Genomic DNA, 27,444 nt, shown 5'->3' with positions numbered 1-27,444 from the left:
AAATATGTATTGCGCCAATATGAAATATACTATTCTTTAACACACACACATACTCTGGCACATTTAGTATGCGTAATAGCCACTAACATTTCAATACAAATTATTGCTGATTTTAGCGTTTTCTGTGAAACAAGGTCTAAGCTGAATAAAATGTAGAAACATTTGTGAAGCAGAAGCTTTTTCTGAGTGTCTGATGACTGTCGAAGGGAGCAAGATTGGTTCCTGAAATTACACTAGGAATATAGTAATCTTTTTTTTTTTTTTTTTTTTTTAATATCCAAGACACTTATAAGTGAACGATAGAATTTTTTTTTTCATAGTTGATATCAAATATAAAAAATACAAATATTATGAAAATATGGGTTAACTATCTTTTATATGTAAAAAACACCAGATTTTTTCTAATGCCTAATGATGCTACAAACACAATTCCAAGTACAGTACAAGTACTAATATAAAGAGTGAAAAAGTACCTGACTGGACCGAGACTCAAACCTAGGATCTCCGGCATACCATGCCGATGCGTTAATCACTACGTCACCCAGTCCGCTAACGGTATAGTGGTTAACGCATCGGCACGGTATGCCGGAGGTCCTGGGTTCGAGTCTCGGTCCAGTCAAGTACTTTTTCACTCTTTATGTTAGAATTCGCACTTACAGAGGACTTAGTGTTTAATATTAAAAAAAAAAAAAAAAAAAATCGGTTGCTTCCTTCTTTTCATACGGCACAAGTAATTTTAATTTCGTATATAGTTACATATTTAGATTGAATTCGTTCCTCATTTTATAAAGTCATCATATGGAATACTTGCATGTTAATTTTAACTAATCATGTGTACATACGTAGAACAGGCGTTTCACTATCAAACAATGTTACCAGCAGAGAGGTAAATCTTTTCCTTAAACCACACTTTAATAACCTTAAATGCTAACAAACTGGGGAAAGTATTACGTAAGATTACGAAGCAAATTCTTTAAATGCTAAAAGAAAAATAATGATAAATTTAAACTAAGTTTCGTTAACAAGTAGCTTTGTTTTATCAGAAAATGAAGTAATTAGAGCTTACAAAAAGATGTAAACATACTGTGTCATTTCCCAATAGAATAATTATACGTTGAAATTACATGACCTTGCACCACCCAGCCATCCATGCACGAACTGTTAGCAAATTGACAATCTCATTAATATACACTAATTATTATTTGAAGAATTAATTGTTTTCAAGGTTGATTTTTTTTTCTACCAGGGCCAACTCGCACATTACACTATACTATATATTCGTTTTTATTTTTCGTCAAGCACGAATCGCAAATGAACAAGTGAAAGCTAAGAACTGATAAGCTCTGTAAATGGCAAAATTCCAGTTTGACCTTCGGACATCCTCCTTAACACATCGTCTGTATGTAGAAGAGAAATCCAAGGCAAAGTGATACAAAAATGTACTTGAAATGTGAGAATTCACAACCTTACAGAAAGAATAACACACAATAATACAGAATGATATATTTATAACGAGAGAAGGTCGGATATGGGATGTTTATAATCCTCTAGAAATATTCCAATTGAAGAAACAATAACATCAATACAGCCAGACACTTGCATAAGCCTTTTTTTAAAAAAACTAAAACGTGACATTGTTGAAGAAAGAATAACAACAAAAGCGACTAAGAATAACTTGTTGTACTTTATCTTGAAACAAGGAATGAGACACACTGATAAACTTTACTCAAAACTTTACAAGACAAACAACATGATAAGCCTGTGATATCCTACAGACTCGTTACTACATATCCATATTTGTGTTGAAAAAGTGTTACGTTTACAGTTTTAGAAGATATTTTATAGATATTTCTCGTCTATCGGTCATTTGTCTGAGATTAAAAGAAAAATCTTCACCTTATAAACAAGCACAGGAAAGTCAACTATTAACAGAAATAAAGAAATTGTTATAATTCTTATTTGCACTACTTTTCAATGACAAGTTATAACAATTCAATATATGATAAAAAAAAAAAAAAAAAAAAAAAAGATGGTGCATGTAATGACGATTTCAAGGGATAGCCCTCCTTCACGGAGAATTTCTTCGATTGAGCTCATCTTGTATTACCAGTATTTTTGCAGTATCATTTTCACACACACCTTTTATTTGAATTATTCCGTCGGGGGAGACCTGAAATCATCATTGGGTGCATGTACTCAAAATCGTTAATTAAGAATTATCAGCCAAAGATAAAGCCTTAAAACATCATTTAGAAGGCAACAGGCACTTGGTCTTCCAAGGTTTCCAACGTGAATAATACATTTCACAAAGTTTATTTTAGTATAGTAACTTTTCGGGAAAAAAATACAATAAAATAAAGAAATTATCATCCTACTGATGCAGGTACTAGGTTAGTCATCTTAGTAGTACATCCAATTAGTCATCTATACCATTCTGATAAGTTCTCAAAATGCGATTGACGTAACGAGATGTGATAGAATTTTTAAAATAATCTTTATAATGACATTACTCACCGAAAATCCCACTAATTAAGTAAACGAATATCTTAATGTACACCGAAGTCAAAGTTACTACAGGTATTGAAAATACAGTTTTCACTTGCTGTAGAAACATACCGTACTTTCAGTTATTATTATTATTATTATTATTATTATTATTATTATTATTATTATTATTATTATTATTATTATTATTATTATTATTATTATTTTCACGTAACTGGTCTTGTCATTTTCCGGTTGTAATTTACAGCTTAAGAATTGTGAAGAACAATTCAAAACAACATCATGTATGTTCATGTATGTACGCTAAAATCTTTTTCCGTGTCTTATGAGAATTTATTACATCATAAATTCCGAAAAATTAAACATTCACAAGTAGTTTTAAATAAGCACACAGCAAAATGCAACTTTATTTAAAAAGAATGGAAGAAAAAAAGTATATCATATTGCGTGATCTATTAAACTCTCGACCATATTGCAGCAAGTGGTACTAATATGGATGACGAACGGATCGGGTTGCTTATAGTCAAGTCGTAAGATTAGCTTGATAGCCTAGATACTACCACCAGTTTGCAATTGACCCATTTCTTGAGAATAAGATTCGCAATTGATAAGGAAACTTACAAGGAAAAAAATAATAATAAAATTACTTATGAATTCAAAAGAATTTGACTTTTTATTCTTGCTGTTGGATATAAAGAAACGAAAGTTGCTTAAAAAAAAAAAAAACTTTCACTTTTCTTCGTTAATTAATGGGTTCTGCACGTCGAAAAACCGTCTCCTTTGTTCTCTTATTATTTAAAGGCTTGAATTTTTCTTTCCCTTTTATATTTTTTTGTTTTAATTTAGCAACAAGCTTGCGTCACAATGATCCTGCACGACTTCGCAAGAAATAAGACTGCATGCTTTGATATTACAGTGTTTGTTCTAATTTCAATTTTGCAGCGTTTTTTTTTTTTTTTTTCTGTGGAGAACAATTCTCTCTCCCTCCTGTTCCCCTTCCTTTTTATCTGTTTCTTCCTATCAAGTAACGAGAGGGTCACTTTCTTAAGCGTACGGAAACTATTAATTGGTTATTATATTGACGAACACATACGAAAGACATTTTGTAATTCTTCAAGGTTCCTACTAATCTGGAGAAATATTTCCCTGACTTGTCTCTGGCTTTCTCTCATCTTTGGTAGGAAATTTCCTGACTCATGACAGGTATCGGGTGACGTTGACACAAATAAGGAATAAATAACGGTGAATATTTATATATGAGAAAATTTATTCTATACAGACAAATAGTAATCAATTGCTCCTACGTACATTCCACTTAATTCCCATAAAATCTGAACAACGTCCATACTCTGATCATTAATATCTACCCAGAAACGTCTGACAATCAATTAATCCGAAGATACGATACTTCTTATGCATTCATTTAATAATGACAAGGGTTCTTTCAAAATATACATATCCAGTTTCAATAAAGATCCAATACTGCAATTATTATATTACCTATGAACATCAGATACTGAAACATACACTACATACATCATCACAGTCTCCTTTAGCCTAACCGGCATAATCGTGGGACGTAAAAACTCAAAGATTCATAAGAGATATCTTATACATTCATTAACAAAGTGACAAGGCCACACTAAAATATCGACATTTTGTTTCAACTAAGACCTGTGACTTGTGCAATATTGCTTATTTCATTTTTAGTGTAATCAACTTCAGTTGTAATCTCCCGTTGCTGTGCGTCTTTTTCTACTATCACACGTTTCTTCTTATTCTTTATTTTCTTCAGTTTCTGAAGAACCTACTGTTTTTCTCTTTTCCTCTTCTTACCAGTGGTTATTTTTTTTCTTTTTTCTACATATTTTATAAAATTTCCCTGACTTTCCCTGATTTCCGGGCTTTTCCCTGAGCTTCACTGACTTGCACCATTTTCTCTGAGTTTTCTCTGACTTCCATGACCAGTAGGTACCTTGTTCTCTTGTCGAGAACAAATATTTGCATTCCTAATTCCAGCTAACTAGCTTTTCAGGATCTATAAGTTACAGGAAGACTATTTGGTTATAAAAATAAGTAAAAAAGGAGCGGAAGAAAAGAAAAATAAAAAAAAATCCTTGAAAATTTATGAAAAAAAAGGGAAAAAAATATTTTCTTTGACTAGTAAATTTACTATTTACAAATAATAACTACAAATAAGTAACTTTTCGTGACCATTTTCAGCTCGTGACAAATTTTATTGGTTTTCTCTACCTTGACCCATAATTCGTTTACTTTCTAATTAAAGTAGCTTCTTAATTTCCTCGATAACCCGAGCGGGGAGCAAATCTGGGCTTATTCGTTCACATGGAACATACTTTTAAAAATTAATAATGTAGTGTTACCAGACTACGTAACTTCAATTGTTGCCTATTATTATTATTATTATTATTATTATTATTATTATTATTATTATTATTATTATTATTATTATTATTAAATCACATGTTATGTTATGTCATGTTTCATTTAAAACTGTATTGTTTTGAATATATTCTCGAAGCTTTTATTCTCATGAAATAAAGTACTGAAATATTACCTTCAACTTTTTATAAATAAATATATTCATCTACTTTATAACCGGACTTTTCAATGGCTACTCCCATCACCAAAGAAATATTCAACAAGAAATTGTCACTCGTAACTAGCAGCCTTATGATTGGACTAAAAAAGAAATTGGTCAAGTGCTATAGATAGAGAGAGAGAGAGATAGAGAGAGAGAGAGATAGATAGAGAGAGAGAGAGAGAGAGAGAGAGAGAGATAGTGATAGAGATAGAGATAGAGAGAGAGAGAGAGAGAGAGAGAGAGAGTATTGGACTTGATGGTTCAGAGACTTGTACATTACGGAAGTTAGAGAAGAAACATGAAATATTTAGAGAGCTTCGAAATGTGGTGTTGGAAGAAGATAGAGAAGATAAAATGGACAGAGAGAGTAACAAACGAAGATGTTTTGAAACGGATAGAAGAGAAGAGGACACTTCTAGCCACCACCCTTCATAGAAAGGCCAATTGGATTGGACACATCTTGCGAAGAAATTGTCTTCTTCATACCGCCATTAAAGGAAAGATGGAAGGAAAGCGAAAATAGAAAGAAGAACACAAATGCTTGATGATTTGAAAAATAGAAGAAAATATTGGGAGTTAAAAGTGGAAACTGAAAATCGAGAAACATGGAAGAAACATTTCCAGGCTCAAACTGAAAATTCAGAGAAAGCTCATTAGTTTGAGGACTTGCCAAACGGCAGAATACTTGATAATAATTCTCTCATCAGTATCAGCTGCGACTATTCTTGAAAAATAATTTGCTTTTTGTATTCAATCTCTTTTTTAACTTTTTCTTTATTGAGGGTACCAATTAGTACATCTACTCTATTCTGGTTAAGTTTTCAAAATATCATTGACGCAACGAGATGTGATCGAATTTTAAAATAATCACCGCTGATGACGATGATGACAGTACCCACTGAAAATTTCCTCATTATGTAAATGAATATATTAATGTATACTGATGTTCAAGTTACTATTTGAAAACATGAGTTAGTTCCGTTTCTTACGTAATTATTATTTTCTCAAGTATTCCCTTCAATTTATATTTTCAATCGTGTAAAAAGTGTGACCCGTCCAACACAATGATTATTTTCAACATCTATATATTAGTCCTACGTATTGTTATATTATAATTTCTGGAACTAATTAAAACGTAGTTTACTCACTAAATGTTCAACATAACACTCAAGATAAAATATATTTACACTGATGTACTTTCCAAATATTCTCTGCGTTTACCGTTTTATTTTTCACAAAATTATTTCTTTATAATTGAAAATACGTCCACTATTAATGGCTTCTTTACATAATATATCAGAACTGTTTAGAAAAACATGTTTATACATGTCTGGCCACGAAACCTAACAAGGTAAATGTTCAGGTCTGGCCATAGAAGAAACTGCTATCAGAACGTTACAGGCTGTTGTCTATATCAACATATACATATTTATAAATGTTATCGTTATAACATGCGTTTAGTAAAATCTTCTGGCCACCTTCAAAGATGGCATGGTAAAGTAACTTGAAAATTCTTAACAAGATAGCAAGTTTACGCGAATACGTCCCAAAACTTTCTCCATAGATACTACCTTGTAAATAATTCAACCTTATACCGCTCGATCAAAATGAAGAAAAAACTGAAAACGTAATAATAAATTAAGAAGCGATAATTACAAAGATTATTACTGACCTATTTTCAAATTTGCATCAGATTATGAGGTAACCACAATTTATGAAACACAAGAAGGTAAAAAAAGAAAAATCGATATTGTAGGTGACGACCTATCGTGGGAAAAGAAAAAGAAAGAAATAAAAAATATATATATATTCATCTGTTGCAATGATATTTGATGGAATAACAACGTACACACAGTATGCATAAGTAGGTCAGTACCATACTCAAGGCCAGCTCCTTACTGGGTCAAGAGAATGAATGCCTTTCCCCACCTTTATCCTACCGTGTTCCGTGTCTTGTTACAGATTAATTCAATAATACACCCATATCATCAGTTAAAAAATAAAATATAGCAACATTTACAGATGACACTTGATTTGTTTTATGTATTTCCCCCTCTTCTGTTTTTAATCAACTTGTTGCATATATATATACACACACACACCATCATTTGAGGAAATAACGTACAGAAATAACTTTCCTTTGTTCATGCAATCGCGAGGAATGTCCTATTTACCAGTAACGCAGACCGTGTTACAACACTAACATGCATTACCGACTGACCTACTTTTTATTCGGTTGAATCTCAAATCACTACGCCGACAGGATATTATGTTGCTGCTACCTGTAAAAATATGTACTTCGTAAACTAAATAACGGAACATTCTTTACTTTTTTTTTCATTCATTAACTATTATAATAGAGTATATTTTGCATCAAGAATATCAGAAATAATTATTTTAAGGTATTTCGGTTTTAAAATTATGTATTTTCTACCAATATCCATCTGTGTGTAGGTATGTCTATCTGACTGTATCTCAATAACTGCCGTGGAATTTATTCAATTTTAATGGAACTTGGAGTATCCTTTGATTGAGGCGTACTGTTTAGGGTTGGATGTAAGAAGTAAAAAATGAGGGTCAAATCTAACCCAAATTGAAAGTATGCTCTGTAGATATTCTAATCAAAAACTTTTATTTACCATGACCCCTTTCCTTAAAAATATTCGATTTTGATTCAATACAGCGCATATTTTCTTTAAGACTTCGTAATCATCGCCATAATTCGAAGCTGAAATTGGTCAAAGATTTAAAGAATAAATCCTACACTAACTTGGGAATTTCCGCTCATATACATTCGTGATATCAAAACATTTTGTCACACTCTCATACTTAAAAATTACTTGGATGCAATATGGAGTAATTTTCTTTGAGGTTATCCATTTATCCTCACTGCTTATAAAGTTAAAATCAGTTAAAAGTGAGATTACCTCATCTTAAAAGTTACCGTATTTACCCGACTATACGATTTTTTTTTTTTTTTAATTTATAATTCGAAGCTCGCTTTAATTCGTAAATTAAGTTTTGGTAGGTGAGGACCGAACATTAAAATATACCCCCTTTGCTGTAGTCATTATCGTTTTGATTTTAAATACTGTAGAAGTCTGTCAAGGAAATATGCATACTACATTATTATTATTATTATTATTATTATTATTATTATTATTATTATTATTATTATTATTATTTAGTATTTTTACTATCACAACACTATGATGTTGACTGCTTAATATGCATCACCTTCATATACGTGACCATAAATTAAATATACATACGTTTTGTGCTTATATAAAACAATAAAACAAACAACAAAAGTAAGATTTCATTTTTTATGAAGTAGGTTGCAACTAATGCAGAAGATATATATTTTTTCTACTTACTAATATATATATGAGGAAGATGGGAACAAATTTCAAATAATCGAAAAAAAAAAAAAAAAAACTATCACAAACGTAGTCTTGAAAGGGTTAAAAAAAAAGGTTAAAACCGGAAGATAAATGAAGAATAATGTTAATTAATTAGAAGATTTGATATTTAATTAAGAATTATATTACAGGATGTACTAAAAATTCTTGTGAGCAGTAGCAAGAAGATAAGGAAGTTGCAGATCTAGTTAATAAAGGTGATTATTACTTTTATGAACATCCCGTTATTGGTAACTACGTGTACTATTCGTGGCGATTCACACTAACGTTTATATACAAATATTCATTAATAGCCTGACATACTAAAAATAATACAAAATTTACCATTTTTCTTTTGCTTATTTTTCAAAGGAGATAAATGCAAGTTACCACAATCATAGATAATGTTATTCTACAACAAAAAATATGAATCTGAAGAATTTTCAATGTCGCCATCCATAAAAATTACAGTGTTGCCAGAATAATATTTCCTCCAAAACCTAAGTTAAGGCAGCGACTAGAGGAACGAACTCAACTGCATTTGATTACGTATCATGTTGTCTTGGAACCCTGTGACCTACTTTTGAAATAATAGTTGTATTTAGTTTGTAATAAATAAAATAGTTTTAACATACAGTTATTAAAATTAAATAATAAATTTTAATAACTGTATGTTAAAACTATTTTATTTATTACAAACTAAATACAACTATTATTTCAAAAGTAGGTCACAGGGTTCCAAGACAACATGATACGTAATCAAATGCAGTTGAGTTCGTTCCTCTAGTCGCTGCCTTAACTTAAATTTTGGGGGATTGTTATTCTGGCAAGATTGTAATTTCTACGAATAGCAACACTGAAAATTCTTCAAGTTTATATTTTCTGTTGTAGAATTATCTATGATTGTGGTAAGTTGCATTTCATTATCTCCTTTCACTTACGAAAAACAAGGAAAAAGAAAAATGGTAAATTTTATATTATTTTCAGTACGTCAGGCTCTTAATATTCATAATGACTCACAACGAAGTTGTTTACAAATCAGTAAAAATAGAAAATGAACACCTTAAGGATACGCAATACTTTGCGGAGAATTGCAATAGAATAAGGGTCTATTTTAATATAAAACTGAACTGTTTTTTTAAAATTCTTGTATCAACGAGTCATACATGACCAGATGCCAATTAATTTACATTTTAATTTTACGTGCTCTTCTGCCCACATGCTACGGTTTACATCGGAAAACCTTACATCTCTCTGCAACTCGTATTAGCTGCAATGTTTGATATGAAAACAAATAAACAAAAAATTCTTTTTATCCTCATGCCTACTAACCGTATAATAAATAGAATTGACAAATACACCTATAGTCTAGAACATGTAGTATTTCTCGAGGTTGGGAAAATTTTCCGAGTTTACGGATCGTGACACATACATATCTATAGTGTCATTTGAAAACCTGAGTCATTTTCACGACAGTGGCGTACGAACCATGAATCTACGGTAACTAGTGTACAAGTAGTAATTTTCTTTATATCTACTAACCGCATTTCAATGAAACTTGACAAATACATAACCTAGGAAATGCAGTGTTTTTCAAGGTACTTTCCATGTAGCTACCTGAACTTCGGACGTCAATATGAGTGCTCGAGTTTTAAAAATAAATAAATAAATAAATAAATAAATAAATAAATAAATAAATAAATAAATAAATAAATAAATAAAATAATCGAGCAACCCAAAGAAAATTTCTCTTAAATTTATGGGTCGTGTTACATACGTATGGTGTTATTCGAGAGTCTGATTCATTCTAAAGATAATAACGTTATGAATCTAAAGATAATTAGGGTATGAACAGGCTCCCTAAGTGAAAGTTTAGTATTATTTATTTATTTATTTATTTATTTATTCACGTGATTTCATAAAAACTTAAGGGCATATAGTACTTTAGAGAAAACAGAGGGGAGGACAGGTTAATTGTTAAAAATACAATTAAACTACTTTTTTTTTTAATTATGGCGATAAATCAAAGAAAATTTCCTATAAACTGTTACAATAGACATACTATCAGATGATGACGTAACCATAGACACACGTTTTTATTTATTTGTTTGTTTGTTTTATATTTATTTTACATTTTCTAAATATTTTTAGTAAATTCTTACGGAATTTTAACATTTCTTGCAAAAAAAAAAAAAAAAAATCCTGTCTCGTGCGAGAATAATCTACTTTATGGTTACATCGGAGAAACTGATTTTACAACAATAAATTGCGTAAGAAAAACAAAATATACTGATGTTATTGAACGGGAAGACAACTATCAAATTTTAATAATACGTCAGAACTTTATTATCAACTGCACTGACTGATCATTCCGAATGCAGCAACATCGATTTAATGTTCACGGGCCAAACAAATCTTACGAAAGCTGACATGGTCTTCTGAGTAAAACATTAGGATTACAAAAATAAGAAGAAAGATACAAAACCTTAACGTGAAAACCCGTGTGCACGTGAAACCAGAAGGATGATTACAAAATAATAGAAAGTTCTTCAAAAACTATTAAGCATCAAACATCCCAAAAAGCTTCAATGATGAATCTAAATACAAGTGTATATTTCTCTGTGTGTTAAGGGGACAGGAAACTGGTAATAAAAATGAAGCATTAATTAATATTGTATAATACATTTGTTTTTTTGGAAATTTGAGCATCTTCATTCTGATAAAGAATGGACCATGAGGGAAGAGGGAAACGGAGGGGGGCAATCGAGAGAGAAAAAGTATTCATTTTTGTCTGTACATGGTTAGTCAACAGTGCAAGGTAGTTCTGTTACGCTCTCTGCGCGAAAAATACTTTCTCTCTCTAGCTTTTTTTTTTAAATCGCAATACAAAATTAGGTCATGGAGATGTGTCGCATGTTAGCCCGCTTACAACGTTCTTCTTAAAGGACTCATACCCACATACATATGTTGTCTGTCGAACATCCTCGCGGTAAAAATCCACTACCAACGCATATAACAATATGACCTACTTCGTTGTCCAGGTCAGAACTATGAACACTGGAATATTTTCTTGGAATACAAGTGATGTTTTTCATTCAGTTCACATACACGCTGGCTGAACAGTGCAGCTGGTACATGCATACTGACAGAATCCAACCTCAGGACGAGATCTCAAAACAAATCGCTCTCGAATAGCAAGCATAAAAATATGTCAGTACTCTACACGATTTATTCAATTTAAATACCATCATAATAATTGGGTAATAAATTATAAAATATCGTTCACACGTTTGCTTTTTATTGAGTAATTTCTAACTGTAACATATGCCAAGATAAAAAGTGTGTTGTTTTTGTATATGTGCATATATATATGTCAATGTTTACACAACTTTCACCAGAACTGTGTTATAATGCAAGGATGAATCACTAAAACGAGGTAAAGGGTAAAGGACGGAGACAGCTGCCTTTCTCCTGAATAATCCACAAATTTTCTGCATTTCAAATAACAACATGTTGTTAGCAATAAATTACGTGACAGAACAGCTGATAATTAGTGCTACTATTCCATCTGGTTAACTTTTACATTCGCATGATTTCCAAGCTGCAGCACAAGATACAGTTCAACATTGTGAACACTCAACACACTAAACGTAGTAGCTCTATTTATGAAGCAAAATTTAAGAGTAGTAGCGTGGAGTAAATATATTCATACATTAACTTTTCATACCAATGTATTGACTACTTATCGTGTTATCTTCGCTAATGGCTGGATTTTAGTATTAAGATCTTTGATAACCAAATGGATTATAAACAATCATTGAACCTTATTACTCTTTTATCCAGAATTATCAAACCATTACAAATACGGAAATATGTTGATAACCCATTCCACAAATTAATCTATGCTTTATATTTCATATTTCTGTTTTACTTTCACCCGAAGAATGTTATGAATATTTCAATTAATGCTTAAAAGTATTCACACATCCGGTCTTTTCTTTAAAAAAAAAAAAAAAAAAAAAAAAAAAAATTCAGAAGTAATTTCTGCACACCACTATATAAATTCTCAACATTTTTGTACTTTTTATTGTTAACGAAATACTATTATCAACTAAGAATATAAAAATATTACATATTTTACATTAAACACAACAAAATGAATATATAGTAATTCAAATTTTTATTAATTACTGTGTTATTATTGTATTTAATTATATTCATACATTAATACGTTAGCTACAGTACCATTGAAAGTTTGTGGCCAATTTCTCCGCCATACATTTTATTACACCAGAGTTCCCCTTGTGGCTATGTGGATAGCGTATGTGTCTTTGACGCGAGATACCTGTGTTCGATTTCCACTTGGAATTCATGTGGTTCGGATCCGACGTTAAGCTGTAGATCCTAGGTCAATGTCTCATATAGTCTAGCTGCTGAAGGGGATGCTAAACTACTGATATCAAATAAAATATTTTATATATATGCTATGTAAAAGTTAGTTGTAACTATTAGTGACATAGGCGAATAGAACTAAAGTCTGCACCTTTGTATACCTCGATAAGAGGTGAGATTGGTGAAAGTTTCAATTTCACTGCAACATGCTACAAAACGAAAGTTTACAGAAAAGTGTATAGGGAAAAAATAAGGGTATACAATTTCATACAAGAATTACTCTGATGCAATCATTAATTTTTCTTGCCTATCATTGCATAATAAATCTTACATCCCCTGAAAGTTACGGTGTCAAGAGTGCAACTAGTTTTAGTAACCCATCTTTCCCATTTTTATAATCAAATACCAATACAGGCTAGGGAAAGGGTGAGATTTTTTGTTCACAACAATTTAATACATATATAATTTAATTATAATACTGACTGCTAATTATTTTGTGTTGCTGGTTTGACGGTGAACGTACTGTAGAAAGTTATGTCAACGTTTTGTGTTATTCAAATGCTACTACTTGTGACCTACTTTGCTCGTTCAACAAAAGTAACAACCACTTCTCTCACATGTGAAACTCTTTAGAAACACTTTCTCTCAGAACAAAAACAGCGTTATTCATTCTTAGCACCTTCTAATACACGCTGATGCACACAAGACCGTTTACAAGTTCTCACTTAATACATACATATATCTTTCTTGCATTATTTACACAAATATACACTCAAGTCTGTATACTTACAATATCGTGTCCTGCCTCACCACCGCGTACGACTTCTGGTGCCATATATTCAATGGTACCACAAAAGGAATATGCCCTGTGTTCCTGAAAAATAAATTAAATTGGAACAAATCACTAAACTTTTCTCTTTAAGTATCAAAACAACTAACATTCATCGTGTAAAATGATAGCAATTACTTTCTACAGTAACAACAAAATTTACGACTACTGGTTACTTTGTCCTCGTTCTGTCTAGTGTCTTCAGAACTGTTTCTTCCATTAAACATTTATTGCCCTTACACTTCTGTGTACTCCGTTATAGTTGTCATTTTATTAAAATTCTCCAGCGCAATGTATTTTCGAAAATAGGAACTGATTTATTATTGTCGAGAAGATAATGTCATCTTTTATATATATATATATATATATATATATATATATATATATATATATATATATATATATGCATAACCCGATTCTGTAATTCAATGATTTTCAAAATTCTGGTGCAAACATACGAATATAAAAGGAATATTAATTATGTTCTTAAATCATCAACTGAGTTATTAGGGCATGAAAAAGGAAGAAAAAAGAAGGAGACGAAGAAAATATATTGAACGTCAAATCGCCTGATTGTCACTGTCCGCCATCTTAAATAACAAGATAATTTCTATTTGGCGTTTTCTTTTCTTTTTAAAAGTATTTTTCCCACATTCTTTTCTACGTTCTGAAGACGATCTACTGATGATCAAAATCTAACTATCCTTTCTTAGTGTTTCTACGTTAAATATTTATGAAGTCAGACATGGTTAGATGGACATATTATATAACTGAGAATATTATCGAGATTTCTTCTATATCAATAAGTCAAAATAATAATATTTGTTCAAAACTGTTATTCAGTAATGTAACTCAAGAGCTCCTACTAGTTTTTCTTCTATAATAATAATAATAATAATAATAATAATAATAATAATAATAATAATAATAATAATAATAATAATAATAATAATAATAATAATACACGAATTCTCTGACTTTTCTAGGTTTTCCAAGTCACGACTTACCAAGTTCCAGAGCTCTACATATAATGTTAAAAAAAAAAAAAAAAAAGTAACCATATTTTTCCCGAGTAGGGGTTCCTTATCTACTATGCATGCGTGTGTGTGTGTGTGTGTGTGTGTGTGTGTGTGTGTGTGTGTGTGTGTGTGTGTAGACATGCCACCGGTAAAGCAAAGAGAGAATTAAGTTTTGAGAGGTAAAAATTCCCTAACTTTTCCAGGTTTCTTCAGCTTTTCATGAAATTTACTGACTTTTCCAGGTCTTTTTAAGAGTAAATTGAATTCCCTGATTTTTCTAGGACTTTTTAAGAGTAAGTGGAATGCCTGACTGTTCCAAGTTTTTCAGGTCAGTGGGAAAAATCCTGCTTTAGTATACTTTTTACGGGGTTCGATTCCAGGTAAAACAGATGTAAAATAAGAAAGCAGTTCGGATTGAACATAAATTGCAGTTCAACGTCTCATATATCCTCGGTGCTGTAAAGAGAAGCATAATTTAAAAAGAAACAAATTTAAAATACTACACTGGGAATGGCGTGTGCTCCACGAATTATCCTAGCATTCATGATATAGAAAATATTCAATATTTTGTATTATCTTGAGACAGTACTTCAGCTTTTGACTCAAAATAGAAATCTACTTAAACACCTACAAGCTTAGTAATGAAATATTTATTAGCATATTCACATGTTTCATGGTGGGAAGATAATATGAATACACATACATGCATTGGAATAGTACTCATATGACAGCTCTTTGTTTCCGTTATTTCAACACGCTACTGATAGTCACGAGAATTCATCTGTTGGTTCTTTTTCAAACACAGTGAAAACAACAAAGGAGCAAATGACTTAATGAGGCATTTTGCGTTGAACGAAAACTCACCAATTGGCAACAGCGAAGGAAAAGTCCCTGATCGGCTTTCTGCCAACACTTATTTCACGTGAGCTCTGTGGACAAAACGTCGCAGCTTAAGTGGTATGTGAGGTCAGGGTTAACGTGCTTTTTCATATACGCACATAAAAATTACTTTTTTTTTTATAAATAAAAATATTTTACTTCTGTGTTACCTACGCAAAAGGAATAGTTATTTCAACATTGCATCGAATCTGGTTGTTTTATGCCATTTGTTGCTTCGTATATTCTAAAACTGGGTAAATGCCAGCAGTGGCGTAACAAGGATGAATCAATGAAATCAGCTTCCCTCCCTTTCCTCCGAAAGTAAAGTTAACCTTGACTTAAAATTATTAATTTTTACTTATTTCCTGATTTAAATACACGTGTCCTATATTTACTATGTCCACCAAAAAAAAAAAAAAAAAAAAAAAAAAATGCAGCTTTATACTTCTGTGTATTTTAAAGGTTTTATTCCTATTTCAATTCATTGCTGTAGAAGGCATTAACTTCTTGCGGTTGTTTGTCGAGTAGGACTCGAGAGTTCAATTCGGTCCCTACCAATCCGATGTCGAGCTATGCTCTACATGCTTTCTGCGGTCGACTTCGTCCAATGTCGAGTACTTTGCTTAATTTTTTGTCACTACATCTAGTGGACAATATTTAAACCATGATTTTTCACTCCTGTTTCAATAGATGGCGTTAATGTAGATCTTAACTTTGAAAATCTATAATTATATAAGAAGTGGTGTAATTTGGCAAATAAATGTAGACCATTATATTACGAAAAAGATAAAACAACCGATTTTTAACACACCAACTCCTATATACGTGCGAGTTCAGATCAGTTTAAACGAACTCGGCAAATATAAAAGGACTGCAAAGGGTTAAAAATTGGTTAGGTGGTTGAAATTTAATTTTTCTCTTCAATATCGAAGCTATGAGAGACGTGTATCGACATGGAATTCGAAATATTATACTAGTTGGCCAGAAATCAAACCCAAATCTTCCGTATGAAAGACATGTATACTAAGCATTTAAGCATTAGGAATATTTACTGTTACAAGGAAGATTTATTTAAAATACCTGATAATTATCACGTATGATTAAGGATATAATTTACCCCCTCTCTTTTCCCAAAGAATGCCATAACTTCCAGTTAAATGCTACCGAATAATTCGTGATTCAAAGTTGATTTACAGTATTTTATATAGATATATTCACTTCTGTCACTAAAAATTGTGAAAACTTAGAGCTTATTCTATTATTCACGCTTTAATGTACAATTGTAATTCACATCAAAATGAGAGGTATTTGTAAACAAAGGAATGTGAGATCACGCAGAAAAAAAACATAACTTTCTCATGAGTTTCCTCCTACATGCCAAGCAAGCACAAGAATCTTGTGCACGAAATGCTATTATTTAAGCGAGCGCCTGTGCAAAACTCAGCAACTCAGTATGAAGGCCGATCGAAGGCGGGAAGTTTTGCTACATCTCAGGATGTAGGCAAGTGGGTCAAGTGACAATTTACAGCTTGCTTACGACCGCTCAGTGCTAAGATATCATCAATACGGTACATCAAACACGAAAACTAAGGGAAAACATATAAACACTGCTTTTTCAAAAAAAAAAAAAAAAAAAAAAAAAAAAAAGCTAAGTGATGTACACATAAAAAAGAGAGACTACAAACGTCGACATTTGCTTTACAGAAAACAAACGTACTGGGTAGATTTTCGTTTTTGCCTGTGCTGTACCCAACACCAGAATATTTGCGGCTGTCCAAGGAGTTGGCTTTCTCTTCTCAAAGTGTGACTAACGATCACGTAACTTGCGACAATTTCACCACATCTTACACAACAACCTGTAAATTGTCTTCTGTCATTTTTTTCTTCAATGCATGAGCCCTATTCTGTTAGGCTATGAGTGAACGTTTGTTTACCAATTGTTATATTATTGTCGACGAATAATACCGACTCTTCCATGTTCGCTTTGGTTCTTCCTCCAATTCACTTTTAATACCGTATCGGAAGATACCAAGCAACACTGCAACGGTTTCACGCTTAACTATTTATTTTACCTGTTGTGCTTTCCTCAGTATTTTGTTTCTCTAACTGTCTGCATAATTCTAGCTTTGACTGTGAAATTCGAACATATTCTTGGGAATTATAAAATCGGTGGTATTCAACTCACTAGCATATATATATATATATATATATATATATATATATATATATATATAGCTGGCGGGGAAAAAGGGAGGGTACAGCGAAGCAGGCATGAGGTTTAGAAAAGAGCTGACACTGTCAAATTTAAGCATTTCTCCTTTTCTTTCTGATTTTTCTTCTACTACTGACTTTTCACTATTACAAAGGGAAAACTGAATGATCTTCACAATCTAACTTATGTGATTTAGATAATCATTGTATAACAAATACGGACGGGAGGAAAGGCAGGGCCGGCCTTAGGCAATTTGCCACCCTGTACAATGGCATCATTTACCTCCTCCTTACTCCAGAAAGAACAAATCTTAAAAGCCACGATTTTACTATAAGTATGCTACCTTATCATGAACAACAAAGGGGAGGGAAACAGCACTCGCACTCAGAAATGCCTAAACACTACAAATACAATCTCGTTGTGTTTGTTTTTTTTCTTTAAGTAATAACATGTTAGTGAAAGATAAAGCAAACATCTCCTGAGGAAAGACGGTAATTGTTTTTATATAATTCAATATTGAACTTCAATTTCAATATGTCAGAATTTGCAAATCCAGTGCAACTAGCTCTTTTATCTTTATTTCTTGATTTTCCTTCGACATCTGTTAAAAATTAAAAAAAAGAAATTTGTTTCCGCCTTCAATGATAGGGAACTTGTTTGTGACAAATACAAAACTTGTTTTCATATGAAAACAGTGCTAACTAAGTAAATGGAACAAGTGTTCGCTACTGTTCGAGAATTGAGTTCTTGTATTTGACAGCAATCAAGTAATTCGTGCTGGAATTTGTTCGACCATTTACTTTAGTTCTGTCCATGTGACCGTAAACTAATGCGACCTAAACATGATTTATGAACGTAGTATTCAAATGGAAAGGCCAGCTTAGTAATTTTAACTACCATCATCATGAAGTCTGTTTCCAACAAGAAATACTTATCTTAAATAATATAGTTATGACATTATGCACGTGTTGCGTATACGGTAGAGCCAACCCTGAATTAAATTGAAGCTTCCCCTGCTTTCTGCACGGGTCTACCATGAAACAAACCAATTCTGAACAGAAATATTCATTTAGAAAACATTCGAATACGAAAGTATATAAAATATTCGGAAAAAAGAACGTAGCACTTTCAGAGACCAATTTAGAGCACTTAGGGCGCCCATGTCGTGGTTTCCAAGGGGGGGGCAAATATAAGCAACGTTTCAAATATAGTTTCAAATTTTGCTGTAACTAATGTAAAAATTCTATTGGGTTTTCGATATTCCCAAGTACAATTTTCTCTTAGTAGGGGCGAGCGCCCCACCTTGCCCCCCTGATGGGCGCCATTGTATATATATATATATATATATATATATATATATATATATATATATATATATATATATATATATATATATATATATATATATATATATATATAAAGATAATACTGTTGCTATATACTGCAAGAGCTTGTTCTTCTTCACTATGAGCTCACTCAAATATTTCGTTCTCTGAAACAGTTATTTTTCCCTCATTATTATTATATATTTCCAAATTGTTTTCTTCCCTTCCTTCGCTTTAACAGCCAGTAATAATGATACTTATGTATTGGTTACGCCTTATGTTCAACTTTTGTTTTACTTTTTATTCCCCAGTTGTTATGGAATTTGCTATTATACTTTCTCCATCTCCTCCTGCAGTGTTCCACATTCAAGGCACATAACGCTCACAAATTACTATATTTCTTTTTCTTTCAGTAAAGGAAAACTGTCTTTGTGAACTCATTAATGGCTTATATAATGACAATTACTCTTCAATGTAATACTGAACACATCTAAAACTTACACTATAGATAGTGATAGATAAATATACGCAATTACGATAATTGTTTCACTAACACAATTTATTTTAAACACATGTTGTAAGAAGTAGGTAATAATGTATATTTACAAAATAACGTAAGAATAAGTCCCCCAAGGAAGGGTCCATGGTTCTTTTTTGGGTACACGGTAAAATTTACCTTGGTACTTACAATCATATTCAAGCTCAAAATACAGCAGTTAGAGAAAGAAAAGTGTTCTATTTGGCTGTCTCAGAAAAAAGTTAGTATTTATCACTAGCAGAATACCCGTTCTTCGCACGGGAAGAATAGTTTCATTTTGGACATAAAGGGATGAATTTGGATTTAAACGGCATCGGAAGTGTCACTATTCTTCACAGCGACCGTGAAAACTGTGGCTTCGACACTAATATCGGTCATCTTCGATCATTTTTGTAAATCTCCCCACTCCCCCAAGTTGTGAGGCTGAATTTGGATTTAATGTTATCGGAAATCTCACTGTTCATCTCAGCGACCCCGAAAGCTATAGATTCGACGCTAATATCGGTCATTTTTTGATCATTTTTAAATATTTCCCCCCTCCCCTAAATTCCACTGTCAAAGTGAAATGATAAAAACACTCCCAGGCCGAAGCTCAGCTATGTTGAAAATTTGATAGAGATCGGTCGCGTGGTTCAGGCGGTGCGAAGTTACAAACACAGTCACTTTCATTTTTACATATATAAATAGATACTAAGACGTAAACACTACAAGTATTTTCACGATTTTGATAATTTTATGATTAATAACACAAAATAAATTTTCAAAGAAATATTACACCTGAAATATGTTTGTTCAACGGGAATTGCTTGTAGCTACGTACAGCAATGTGAATTCTGACATCTTGAATATTGGTTTTTAAAAAAACCAATGACAATATATATTAAAATTACCAAATAGCATATTTATAACTTTACTCAAATACGCTACCAATAAAATTTACTTTATTCCGTACTGAAGACGAAGAAAAAAAATAGTGACTTACCTTTTCGTGAGGAAGAAACTCTTTACTCAGACCAAAGTCCGTCAGAACAATATGACCCTGAGAGTCCAGAAGTATATTCTCAAGTTTGATATCACGATAAATTATTCCCAACTGAAAACAAAGAAACAACTATATTAATGATATATATTTCGGTACTTCTTTACTGGTATAACACACATTACATTTGTCTAACTTCAGTTAACAACAAATGGTCAAAGTTCATACAATTGACGCAATACAGGACAATGGAAAAACTACAATCATTGTAAAAAAAAAAAAAAAATAAATAAATAAAATAAGCAATAATTTGTACTGGATTATGCAAACAGGTATGTTGAATTGAAAGTGTAAGAAAGTGAAAATATGACACGTTTGAACTGGGAAAGTGAAATATAATAGAAGACGTAGACACTGAGATTAATGAAAGTAATGAAATGCAATAAAGCTATATTTAACATAAGTTATTTGAAAGACAGCTTTGTGAAACAGGTTTACCCGACACGATGACGATAAATCCGGACTTTACAGGGAATTTTGAAAGAATTCAAGGTATTGTTTTAAGCAGTATGTTTGAATGAAATCAGGAGAAAATAAATACAATAAAAGTTAGTTATGTCAATCTATTCGCAAACCTCTTATTGAATATGTAAAGTATTAAATCAGACAGGATATACTGCTTGAAGTGGATACGAACTACTCAAGATCTTATCCGAGGCTTTGTTCTCAGCAGAAATCGAACCTGGGGCACGCATTTTAGTCTTCAGTCACAAAGGAGCTATTGGGGCTTCACGATTGCAAAGCAAGCACAACGATACTACACAATGTGCTAATTACAGGACCGGATCCAGGATTTTCTGAGGGGGTGCACCAATAACTATCAGTACATTTGAATCAAATTTATTTTTTTAATGCCTTTAGGCATCTGTGATGTGTATGAGGAACTGACTTAAACTATTGTGTTTAGCATAACCGCTTTCTTTTAAGCCCGAAACGGAAACATGACATGAAATTTTAGGAAAGTATGGCTATTTCCACTGATAGTTTCTCACTTTAGATAGTGTATATTCAGAACGGACAAGGGGGGGGGGTGCACGTGCTCCGGTGCACCCCTAAATCCTTTATATTATATATATACGGAGGGCAGTCAAAAAGTTCCTGGAATTCTGTTGTAGCTCTTTATTACCACTATATAAGTACACATTTACTTAATCGACATCAAAGTTGGCATCTTCGGAACACACACACACACACATTTGTTCCATCACTCTTGTGATTGGTGCCCGAAATTCAACCATAGCGTTACTTTTGATCTTTTTTACGTTGGCGAAAGGAAAAAGGTCCATTTTTAGTTTTGGTAAGAACCAAACATCCTATATCTCTGTTAAACTGTTTTTAAGGCTATCAAACTCTAAATCAGATTTTTTTTCCCCATTTGCACATGAACTTGATGTTTGTGCGTTGCTCGATCTATGAAATTGCGCACACTGATCACTACACACTACTCCGTTCATCTACATTACTCGTACTCTGCCTGTTATGACCTGTTCACACTTAGCAAATTCATAATTAGGTAACCTAAGGATTGTACTCTACAAGAATCAATATGATTGGGTTACTAATACCAAAACTGCAACATCATTCCGGGAAGTTTTTGACTCCTCCTCGTATATATATAAAGTTTTTTTGTTTAACGTCCCACGATTATGTCCATTAGGGAAAATGAGACGGGTGATTATCAAACTGGATGACATGAAATTAATTTTTTTTGTGCTCTTCCACCGGGAATCGTACCCGGGACCACGTGCACCACAGGGATACGTGCTAGCTACTAGACCACCGGGAAAAGCTCGTCATAATTCATTATCAGTGCCAAAATACTTCCATAGGCCTTTTCGGTATAGATTCAGAGTATAATTGTCAACATTTTACTACGTTTCTTACCATGGTTCTAATGTATTGGTATTGTGGAATACTATATCTTTAAGGAACCCATTTTAACATGTGCTCCAGTAACATGCATTTATGATCGAACGGTTGTAAATAAAATAATATAATTATACTGTCTGGCAGGAATGATGAACCAAGTATTATAATTGGTTCCTCGTGATCGCCTTAGCCGTCAGACTTCAACAAAATAATAATAATAATTTAACATAAGTTTGCGAATGCTGACAAAACAGAACAAGTTGTTACATCGTGTAATGCCATTCGTACAAACCGTGTATAAATATCAAATACCACACTTGTCTACTATTAATAGTACTATCCAAAAAAAAAATAGTTATTTTGCTCCTGGTAACGTGGTTCGAAGGCCGTTGCTACGTTCACATCGATTACCTGAGCGTCTACCTGTTGCAAACTTTGACACAGTCACCGCTGAAATTGCAAAGTCTGACGGCTAAGCTAGTCACTTACAAAAGAAAATAAGCCTTATTTTTTTATTTTAGCCATTTTTTCTTTTTCTCTTTTAAATGCAAAGTTCCAACCAAACAGAGTATTCGTCTGTTATATACTATTTATTACTCCCAATGCCTTCGGAGAATTCTCAGAAACTACCTTTACAAGTACTCACAAATGACAGCCTTAATGCCAGCATGTTTAAATAATATACAAGCCTATAATTACTGTTAGAACTGTTGTTAAAAGTTAATGCTTAGTACTTCATGTTTAAAATGTGCTAGGTAAGTAGTTTTCTTCTTCTAAACAGTTCTTACTCAACATTTTCTTGTGCTGCATACATGCTATCAAACAACAATGACATTTTGCTTAAAACTACTTTTGTTTTTAAAACGCTAACAAAAGCAGGCTAAAACGAAACCATATAAAAATGCCTTAATATAGTAACATTCTTCGTATCGTATACGTACGGTAATTTCTTCAAGTACTTTTCTTTTAAAGAATGTACTTTTTAACATTTTACAAGGGTGCCCACAAGGCGTTCTTGAAATTTTGGAGATTGAGAAAAAATAATGATAAACGTAATTAGCAACTAAAGATGTGTAATTTAGGCACGAAAACTAAATTCTAAGCAAGGTTGTATCAGCTGGGAAAGGGGATTTTAAGATTTAGGATTTAGATTTCTGGGCTTTCGGTATCTTTGGCCATGTTAGCTCGTCACGAATGAGAGATGACGTCTCTCGGCCATCACACTATCCGGGAAAAGGGAAGGAAGTAAGGATTGAGGAAAGAACGAAGCGCCCTAGGACCTGTATGTTAGGTGCCATCCCGGCATTTGCCTGGTGTGAGTGAGGAAAACCCAGGAAAAAACCCATTCAGCATGATTGATCTGAAAAAGCTTTTACACTGAGAATCGAACTCGCGGTGGGGAACGGGTTTGAAGGCGAGAACCATTACGTAACTTAGAAATGCTTTTTGGAGGTGAGTTTATCAGTAGAAAAATTTAGAAAGTTGTGTCATGGAGACGAGGGTGATAAACACCCTTGGATCGTATGCCTAATTTTATCTGCCTTTAAAAGGCTCTGTTGTTTACTGTATCGTGCAGTTACAACGATAACATTATATGTATCATTGGCAATCTGTGCCTATTTTCAGAAAGGGGATCAGAGGCGAATTATGTGAACAGTATAATGTATAAAAGAGAAAGAAAGATATATAGAGATTTCGAGATTATTATTTTGTAATCGGTAGCTAAAATATGAATTGTTGTTACTATAGCAACGATATAAATAATTGTACATATATGTAGTCATCTTAACGAGTAAAGAAGTGTGTATGAAGGTCTATATATATTTTATTATATGTGCAGAAAAGTTAATTATATATACTTATCATGGTCAAATATTAAAAGTCAATTAAGAAAGTGATAAAACGCGTTGAGTTATTTAGAAGATTAACCTAAAATACGAACCAGGCCCTTATACAGTAAATAGGTTTATGTATAAAATGTGTTTTCTCCACGTATATTTTAAACAGTATCAGTATCACATAATTTTAAATACACGTAAATATGATTTGCACCTGTGTAGAATGGGTGAGCGCCAGGCCCGTATCCAAGGGGGGTCTAGGGGGCCGACCCCCGACATTTCTGGGTTGGCTACCGGCCTAGTGAGCGTCAAAAGAGGTGATGCTAAGCTGTAAAAGTTGGAGAGTACTAAACCCTTAATATTTACGTACACGAAGGAATATCCCCACCCAGGTAGTTTTCAATTAGGCCGTGGTCCAAATGACTGACGAGTGTTTTCTGTGCATAAATCCCCAAGTTCGATTAACGCTCCCTTAGGCACAAACCAGATTAGTGGTTCGGATTGTACTTTAATCAGTAGGCATCGTCTAATAAAGCCCCAGTGTTGAAATGTTACGTTCTACCTTATTTACCAATCTCTTAGATCACCTAGCTCCCTAAACTGCCTCACAGTGTTGGGCAAATACGGAAGAATCATACAATCAAAAGCATACGCGCTAATCAGTGACGCGTCCAGAAGGGGAGAGGCCCGGGCTTTAACAGCCCCCTAAACATGATCAAAAAAACATTAAGATATGTATACAAACACCTGAAATAATATGGGAGCCATAACCCCCCCTGATGAAATTCTGCGTACACCACTGGCCCAATTTATTATTTAAACAACATAAATTCCAAGTTAACAAATTGTAAGTTTAATCTATTACGATGGTGATAAATTATTTTCTGTTTTTATTACGTAATCAAACGGACAGTATTCTTTAAAGATAAGATCTCCCACTGATCGGTATATATTAAACAAGATGGATAAATAGGCTATACTATACCTCTTCCCTTCTGTACAAATAACCATTAAGAAAAGAGGAAAAAGCACGTGTATTTGAATCTTTGTCTTTTTTTATAAGATCGCTTACATCCGCACGTGCTAAAAACACAGCAGTCGATAAGTGCATGTGAAATTTGCATGAACATATACACACACACAAACTAGAGTATGCTTGCGTTACTCGCACAGAACAGCCGGAAAACTAAACACAAGTCTTAAACCAATGAATAGCTGACGCGGGGGAGAGAGAGCATCGCATACATCTGCGATTTATTACGCCATCACGATAAGTTGCAAGTTACTTGCACCACACAATTTGTTTCATCATCTAGGCTTTCAAAGTGAATAGTATTTGGTTGTCAAGAACGATTTTATACCTTTTGATTACGCAAATCAATATTTAACCGTAGTTCACGAAACTTTAAAAGAAATTCAAGTAATGCAACACAATAAAATGTCTTGTATGTGTACACCTGAATACAAATTCTAGCCCATTTACCGAATATTCACTTATCGTTCTACAACAGTATTTCACTTAAAGTAGTTTAGGTTAGATTACTATTGATATCAACAATTATCAATTCATTACTAAATAAATGTCTCTCCAGCGATCTATACCACACTGTTTGGACAGTGGCTACCTGTTACTATTTGGTACCAAAATGTTCAACAGCCTCTTAGGTATTGATCAACATCAATACCATCTCTCTATGGGTTACGGTTCCCGAGATATGGATCCTTAAATCTCCCGAAATCAGAACTTTTTTTGGCCAATTTCTCGAAAATTGTAAAAGTGAAGCGAAAAATGCCATTACTTATTTCAAATAGTTTTACATGCTCTATCGAATGGAGCGCTCAAAATTGAAAAATTCACAAATAACACGCATACACGCACAGAAAGAGAGAAAATTTAGTAACGATTTTTTTTTAATTCGTTGAAAATCTTAAACCTCTAGCTAATTCTGTCCGTGATGATCATGCTAATTGCTTAACTACTCGTAAGAACTTACAACTGTAAAAGACAAAGGTGATTTTATGAAATTAAATGGTAGGCTCGCACGACCCGACTGGACTCGATACTCGACTGAAGACGAAGAATGTCCAGCATCGTGAGGATATTAGTAGCACCTACACAAATTACGAGGTAGCACAATCAGTTCTAAAAAACCAGAAGTGGCGTACATGGGAGCTGATATGCTAATTACACATCACTCAACTAAAAGTAGCTTGGCTGTCCACCGGCATTCACAGGGGGCAACAAAGAGTAAAGATCTCCAGCAAAATTCCTTTCATAAAAAATTGATTTCCAGAATTTCGGCATTCTCAGTATTCGCAATTAAGAAAAAAAATATGTGGACAAATCCCTCAATTTCTTTACCTTCCTACAGTTACATAATATTCTCATGAAGACCTTTTGTCCGTCGATTTGCATGAACTTTCAACTTACGATTTCTGTGAATTTCTATCCTCGACTCTTCCGCGACCTTGCATAGCCAGGGCCAAATGCATCAATTTATGCATATAGGAACTTCGGACGGTCTCGTTGATACTCGGAACTCGTCGGTTCTTCTTTGAACTTCCGCGACTCGTGGAAAAGGTAGGGGCTTCTTTCTCTCACGTGCCAAACCGTCAAGGCCATGGACGGCTTTTAGTTAATCGATAAAATAATTCAATCTGCCGCCAGGTGGCTCCCGGCTCACGTGCTCTTAAAGTTTTTTTTTTTTTAATTATTATTCTTCCAACTAATAATTCTCAGATATGTATGTATGTGTGACATATGAATTTGTCCTCAGCAAGATGACTAGTAACAAAATGGTAAGAAAACAAAGGAAAATCAATTATTCATTTCGTAGTTGATTCATGTTAACAGTTTGCTACATGTTTCAGTTACTCAAACTAAAACCATATGCATCATAAAACACTTTTGGCATGTCGATGAAAGATGTTTTTGATCACTAACAGATAATAATAATAATAATAATAATAATAATAATAATAATAATAATAAT

The 27,444-nt window shown here is 32.9% G+C and overlaps 1 protein-coding gene across 1 annotated transcript in view; it reads right to left on the bottom strand.

Annotated features, from left to right (window-relative positions):
* The window catches only part of LOC145660697 (ribosomal protein S6 kinase alpha-5-like), a 172,073-nt gene that overhangs the window by 25,629 nt on the left and 119,000 nt on the right, over positions 1–27,444 (bottom strand). The window contains exons 5-6 of the mRNA XM_081726049.1: positions 20,688–20,798; positions 13,694–13,777 (exon numbers count right to left, since the gene is read on the bottom strand). Coding sequence (XP_081582175.1) covers positions 13,694–13,777; positions 20,688–20,798 — 195 coding nt within the window. The remainder of the gene's footprint in view (positions 1–13,693; positions 13,778–20,687; positions 20,799–27,444) is intronic.

This window comes from Thermobia domestica, chromosome 9, assembly GCF_964235325.1.
Source record: "Thermobia domestica chromosome 9, izTheDome1.hap1.1, whole genome shotgun sequence".
NCBI classification, from domain to species: Eukaryota; Metazoa; Arthropoda; class Insecta; order Zygentoma; family Lepismatidae; genus Thermobia; species Thermobia domestica.
This window is presented reverse-complemented; position numbering and strand designations above follow the sequence as displayed.